The sequence below is a fragment of the Hipposideros armiger genome, unplaced genomic scaffold, assembly GCF_001890085.2.
Source record: "Hipposideros armiger isolate ML-2016 unplaced genomic scaffold, ASM189008v1 scaffold_132, whole genome shotgun sequence".
Taxonomy (NCBI): Eukaryota; Metazoa; Chordata; class Mammalia; order Chiroptera; family Hipposideridae; genus Hipposideros; species Hipposideros armiger.
This window is the reverse complement of record NW_017731482.1, coordinates 1,834,654-1,841,940: the sequence shown is the minus strand read 5'-3', so window position 1 is coordinate 1,841,940 and position 7,287 is coordinate 1,834,654. Positions and strand designations below refer to the sequence as shown.

The 7,287-nt window shown below is 39.4% G+C and overlaps 1 protein-coding gene across 2 annotated transcripts in view; it reads right to left on the bottom strand.

Annotated features, from left to right (window-relative positions):
• Positions 1–7,287, bottom strand: part of POLD3 (DNA polymerase delta 3, accessory subunit) — a 45,829-nt gene that overhangs the window by 7,255 nt on the left and 31,287 nt on the right. For both annotated transcript variants that reach the window (XM_019649454.1, XM_019649455.1), the window contains exons 9-11: positions 4,556–4,662; positions 2,110–2,222; positions 760–838 (exon numbers count right to left, since the gene is read on the bottom strand). In XM_019649454.1, the coding sequence (XP_019504999.1) occupies positions 760–838; positions 2,110–2,222; positions 4,556–4,662 (299 nt within the window). The remainder of the gene's footprint in view (positions 1–759; positions 839–2,109; positions 2,223–4,555; positions 4,663–7,287) is intronic.

Here is a 7,287-nt window from a genome sequence, read left to right as displayed (position 1 = left end):
GTGTGTGTGTGTGTGTGTGTGTGTGTGTGTGTGTGTGTGTGTGTGTACATACATACATACATACCACAACGTCTTTATCCATTCATCTGCCAGTGGACACTTAGATTGTTTCAAAGCCTAAATTCTATTCCCCTCCAGGCCTCCGTAAAAAGCACATACTTTTACCTAACAGGCCTTACCAATAGGAAACATTAAGGAAGTGATTTAGAAGTCATACCCCTCTGAAGGCCAAATGGGTCAAAATACTAAAGACTTATGACACTCTTTTCAGAGTTTAATAATCCGTTAGAGCTTCTTTTCCACTGTTCCAATGTATAAAATGACCATTCTAAAAAAAATGTTTCTCAACATCTATGATAACATCTTAAGTTGGTACTGTGGTTTCCATCTAGAAAGTGTTTTTAGATATATTACCTTACCGGACTCTTCACAACAACCCCACATATAGGCAAAATAGATATTTTACTTCCATTCCACAGATCAAGAACCTCCCCACCAGAGGTGACATAACCTTCATCCAAGATCTCGCAGCTTATTTTTATAGTGTATGGCCCTAACAAGAACCCAGGGGTTCTAACTTGAGTTGCAGTGGTCTCTATACTCTGCTACTCAAAGTCTGGGCACAGACAAGCAGCATGGCATCACATGGGGGTGAGTCACGTGCACGTTAAAGTTTGAGGGACGCTGCTCTATAAAATAGCATGGTGCCTCTCTATGGAAATAACTATCTCTAGACTTATAGCAAAAAATTCTTCTTACCCATGCAGCCTTCCTCGTCCACAAAGTTTTTAGATTTCAGCACACGCTTTCGTTTCCTTTTGTTTTCTCCACTTAAGCTCTAAAAGATCAGAGGAAGATCGGAGGTTACAACATTAAGGTGACCGATACAACTAGAGAAAAATAACAAAAGCTTTTCAATTTATTGGGTTGTCGGAAAAGTCATGACGTATTTTTTCTGTTTTTCATTGCAAAAATGCATCATGAGTTATCCGACAACCCATTATAATAATCTCCAATATTCCACAATGATAAAAAGTTGAACAAGGAAGTCTATACATTTCCTTTTAGGGAACCAGCCCTACCAAAAAGATAAGTTATGCTCACTGTATGTGCAGGCTTGACATCTCATTGTTTATAAGAAAAGTAACATGTTGAGTAAAACACTGTGTTCATTCAGTGAACAAGCTTTTGTGTGGTAGTGCAGGCACTACGAGTTAAATAGACCAATAGGACAAGGACCTCAGTGGAGGAGCAAGACAAGGGAAACAGACCACTGCAATCCACTGTGGTGAGGGCTCTAACGGAAGCTGGGGCAGATGCAATGGGAGCGCATCTGGTTTAGGGAAGGCCCCTAAACCAGACCTGAGGTTTCCACGGCATCCGCGCTTGCTGGAGACACTTGCTGTTTCAGCCTTGACACTGCAACATTACACCCTTCTAATTTAGTCTTAGACTGGTATTCCCAATACCCATTTCCTTTTATCCGCACTGGTCTTTAATCCCATTTTCTATTCAACAAATGAAGAGATTAATGCAAAATTTAAATGACAGTCTTAATATAATGAATTAAGGAAAACTGATAGTCATAAAGGAAAAAAAAACTTGTCAGCACCCATCTTCTCAATTCTTCATTTTCTACACCAATAGATGTAGACAAGATGCAGCTGACGATCACTCAAAACGACATTTCCCCATTTGTTGCCAGCTTTTCTCATTTAGCACCTTTCCAGAAGGCCTTCTGAAGAGCAACCGATGTGCACAGGTTGTTTTCTATCTTTCACACGCTTTGCTCCGACGCAGGCAAGACCTCATTTTGCACAGCTCCAACAAGAGTGGGTGGCACAGCAGCCCTGATGCTGGAGGCCATTAAGCCCCAAACAGCCCCCAGGATCCACCTCTGCAGCCTTCCTGAGACTTTGCCCTACAGCTGAGACCTCACTTCAGGTGAGAAGAGAGGGAATGTCCATTCTGTACGAGCTACAAGAATGCAGAACAAGACAAAAGCCACCTACTGGCATCTGTGCAGTATACAGCAGAGAACTGATTTAGTTTTAGGTCCTTGGGTGAAAAAAGACCTGTGGAAAAGCAATCATCCCAGTAAAGTTGTACCTTGATAGGAGGAGGCTCTGGCTCAGGCGTGGGCAGTGGTTCAGGAGGTGGAGATGCACACGGTGGGGGGGATGGTGACTCAGCTTCATAAACCCCAGGAGAATCTGGTATGACTGAAATAACGAAACAAACTGAGATAAGAGAGCTACGCACTATCTGGTACATCACCTTCTCCACTGGCTAAGTTTCCATGTCCAGCAAATGACATTTTGCAAGCAGTAATTCATGACACCCAAGGGACTCTATAGTTATATATTTTAAAAATATACTCGTACAATTTATTATACAAAGAAAATCAGAGCATCGGCAATTATTAGAGCTGGGATGTACTTTAGAAATTATCTTAGCTAAACTTTTTATTTTACAGATAAATCAGGGTATGAAGTTGTTTCATAAATATTCACTGATCACCTACTATGAGTCATGTCTATCACTTGTTTTACTTTATCCTCACAACAGCCCTAAGAGACAAATATTATCCATACATTAGAACTGAGTAAACAGGGTTTAGAGAGGTTAACTTGCTAAGGTCAAAGAAATTGCAACTGAGGCAGAAGGTTTTAATCCCAAGTCAGTCTGATCCCTCAGCCTTACTACTCCAACTATCTCACGCTGCCTTACCATTCAGGAGCAGACACTGTCTCTTAAAATTAAGTGGAGCTAATCCTCAGATTATACCAAACGTTCCATGCCAAAGTCTCTGTGACTGTGGTCTGAGAATTATTTGCAATCACTTGAGATGTTTGTGATACTGAAACTTTCCAGCTAATGCTAAGAGCATAAACCTTGGGGGAGGGGGATCAACTATGCAATGATCACAGTTATCAATCTAACAACTAAGACTTGCTTAATATGTTGTGTGGAAACTACTTCTAGTGATTGCCCCACTGATGAGCTTGTTTTGCTGCACTGAGACTAGAAAACTTTTTGGAAAGAAACATTGCTATGGAAGTGGTATCACCCAAGAAGAGTAACCACAAGAGAGATCCCATCATTTCTAAACAGTTCCAGAAATACTGGTCTTAGCATAAGGCCCATGGGAGGGGAAGTGAAAATCCTCAGCTGACCTATTGCTTAATCACCACAAATTGCTGGTCAAGGGACTGGGTAGCTGCTTAGCTTCACCTGCTCCCTGAATCTTCTGGCAGTATTCAAACTCTTAGCACAAGTCTTGGATCTGAAATTCTCCCAACTGATTAGGTCAGTGTTAAAAATTATGACAGTGGAGGGTTCAAGGCCAAATGACCTAAAGAGGTGAAGCACAACAAGAGCCAGAACGAAACAATAAACTATACACTTCAAGTATGAAATGGGCCCCAAAACTTTATAAGCTATGGGACACAAGGGACAGAAGCGCTGAGAGAAAATGGTGCAGCTAATAACCCAGCTCTGAGAAGCTAGAACATGATGGGCGCTCAAGCAAGCAAAAGAAAAATCAAACCAAACCAAGCACCCACTTTTCTGAAGGTATACCTATTAAGAAAGCTGTGTTACAATGTGTTGCAGTGGTAGGAGAAAAGTTTATGCAGTGAGGAAGCCAAAGAAAAGGAATTTGAGTACTCACAGTAACAGTTAGTTCTTAATTCTATTTCCAGTTCTGTAACCTCTCGACTTAACTAAGGAAAACACTTAATCCTAGTGGCACCAAGAGCCCTCTCACTGCACTGTATGCAAATGTGTAACTCCCCTCCAGACTCGAAGCTCCAGAGAGGCGGAGGTACCCTGATTTCCCTGGCACTGAATATATAGTAACCATTTTTTTAAAATAAAGGAAAACAGTCATTTTTTGAACTAAATTTGAGATGAGGGGCTTCCTGTTCAAGGAAGACTCAGCATATACCTCCATACCTCCCTCTCCCTTCCACACATCCCCAAAGAGAAACATAATGATAATAAAGGAGTGAAATGTTGTAATGCCCCCATACCAAGGAGTAGCACAGAAGAGGCGCCAGGAGCTCTTAATAAGAAATTTCAACAAGTCCTGGAAGATGGAGGGCAGATGGGAGAAAGTTGACGAGAAACATCAGTCAATTAGATGAGTCAGATAGGAGAGGTTACTATCTATTATAAAACTTNATAAGAATTGACCTCATTGTGGACTGAATGTGATGGGACTTGGAGGTGGGGACTTTGGGAGGTTAGCTGCTGAGTCATGAGAGTAGAGCCCTCATGAATGAGATTTGCGCCTTTATTAGAGACACAAGAAAGACGGTTTCCTTCCCTGCCATGTGAGGATACAGCAAAAAGGTGTCCTTCTACAAACGAGGAAGAGAGCTCTCACCAGGAAATCAATCAGCCAGCACGTTAATTTTGGACTTCTCAAGCTTTCAAAACTGTGAGGAATAAATTTCTGTTGTTTAAGCCACCCAGTCTATAGTATTATTGTTACAGTAGCCTGAACTGACTGAGACAATCCCACCAGCCCCAAAGCAACAGCAATGCCCACCTTCATCTTCACTGCTATCAGACTCAGGAAGTTTGATTCTTCTCCTCCTCTTCTTTGTGTTTTCAGTTTCTTTTGTCTCATCATCAGATAACTCCATTCGCTTCCCCCTGTTGCCATCCAGGAAAAATTCAAGCATTTGACCATTACTGGACAAATATTAATGGGACATGACTCTTGCTTGAAAACTTGAAAAGCTAGAAGTTCATCAGATAGTAAAGGGAGACACATATTTTAAAGGGAAACAACAATATAAGCAAAGGCTTAGACATAAGACCTTAAGGGGATTCTAATGACATAATAAGAAACCTACACTCCATCTTGAAATTATAATACTCCATCATACTATTCAATCAACAAATAATTTATCAAGTGTCCACTGTGTATTAGAGACATAGTTTTTATCTTCAAATACTTTATTTCTTATGTAACTTTAAATATCAACTTACTTTTCTACCTTAAACTAGAAGAAGACAAATTAAACCCAAAATAAGAAGGAAATACATAATAAAGAGCAGAAATCAGTGAAATAAAAATAGAGAAAATTAACAAAGCTAAAGTCATTATTTTGGGGGAAAACATTAATAAAATTAACAAGCCTTTTACAAGACTGATAAAAAAAGACAAAGCTATATATTACTAATATTAGGAANTTTTTAAAAAATATATTAAAGGATCAGGAAAACAAGAATTTTCTGGGCTTTACAAACATTAATTATTCATTCTTATAACCCCACAAAATCATTATTACTAGTCCTACTATTTCTGTTTTATACAACTGAGGTTCAAAGAGATTTAAAAAAACAAACTTGTCCACATTCATATGCTAAAATCCACGTCTGTCTGCATTAGTCTTTATTATCCAGCCAGGCATTCTCCCTTAATATATTTTAGTGACATATGCATAAGGAACGTTTGCTGCACTGGTGTGATTTAAATATGTTTGTAATGAATCTGCAGCTCTTCAGATAAAAAGGTACTCAAGTAGTGAAACATCACTTATCCCAGGAAAGTACACTTTGTTGGGGAAGAGAAAGACTGTGGTAAAACCAATTTCAGGGGGCCAGCAATGTAACCACTGTTTATCAGAGTTTTCTGGCAGAGATACGTAATTAGAACTCCTGGAAATCATTCATAGCTTCCTAGGAAAAATTTTAAACTACCTATTTTAACCTAAAAAAGGGGGCCATTTGTTTAACAATCCTCCATAAGTAATTTGCAAAGACTGACAATGTTAGCAAAGACTTAAACATATTGGTTAAAACGTTCTCTTCCTAGCCATGTTGTAGATGGTACTCTTAATGTTATTTCTTTGTGTGTGGCCTTTTCTTGCTTTACAAAGAGAGTATGTATTTAGAATTGCCAAAGGTACTTATGACTGCCAGGGAGAAGGCGAAAGTAATAGTCCCTTGAATAGAGAGTTAAGGGTATGAAGTTGAAGGGAATTTTCTGAAAAGGTACCTGTGAGTGTATTTACTACGTTAAACACTTGCTGAACACCTCAATAGGAAAAGTGGGGTGAATAGGAAGAAAACCCACTCTTGACACATCATCTTATTTGATGTTCATAAAAAGCCTACACAGTTTCTAATAACATCCCCATTTTAGAGATGAGGAAACAAGAAATTGAAGTAGTTAAGTAATCTGTCTAAAGTCACAGAGTAAGTGGTGGAGGTCAGGCTGAAACTCAGCCTGCCTGACTCCAAAGCTCTTGCCTACTCCTGCTGCTCATCTGCTAACTTCGGGCTGAAGACAGCCTACTGGACTAACAGCACATACTCAATGTAACAAGAATAAAACAATAATAGTTTAAGAGTCTGTGCAAAGGTTTAAAATAAAATTCCACTGGCTTTGAGACAAAAAAGAAATTTAGGGGTAAAATGGCCAAGGTTTATAAATTTAGTCAGATGCCAAAAATTATCTTTGCCAGAGAAAAAAATCGGAGAGCCTCTGCTCTATATCATCTGTTACTATAGGTTGTCCACCTCTATCGCATTTCTTCTCACTCCTTTCCAAACTAAATAACCCCACTCATATTTCTAATCACCCATGGGTCTATTTTTGTGGGCTAAGGGTCAGAACTACAGAGTATTTCACAAGTATGTAATGAGTGCTCAATCAACCACAGTAATTCCTTCACTTAGAGCGGACTCCTTCACTAATACTAGAGTATCTATTAATAGTACCTTTTTAATGTAAATTAGGCTCATGGCTTCAAAGACTTTTGCAGAATCTTCCCCCAAGTTCTTTTTCTGGTTGGAATAGGGAAGACTGTTCCAATTAGCACATATTCCTAAGTTACTTCCTAATTATTTTCCCATGCGTCTGCATAGAGTGGCCTCTATTTCCTTAATTCTTAACTGGTCAGAATGTTCCTTGATAGTTGTTTCATCCACACACTTGGGAACTTTCCTTTCAGTAGTTGTGGTTGAAGCATTTTGATAAATGACATGGAATAAGTACATAGCCACTGCCCCCCTGGGATGCCCACGATGCCCTATTCCTACCCATTCCAAGGAGTCATTAAACACCATGGCTCTGGTGGGCACTGTACCTCTCACAGGATATCTGAGGCCATAAACTTTAACATGTAAGCATGACTGGTAAGATCTAAATCCATGGAAGAGTCAAAGACATACCTCTGTTAAAGCCAGATTTAACCTCCTTGTACAATTTCTTAGGTCTGTTCATTTCTTTTGCATTACTGTCATATATATATATATTTCCTTCACTCA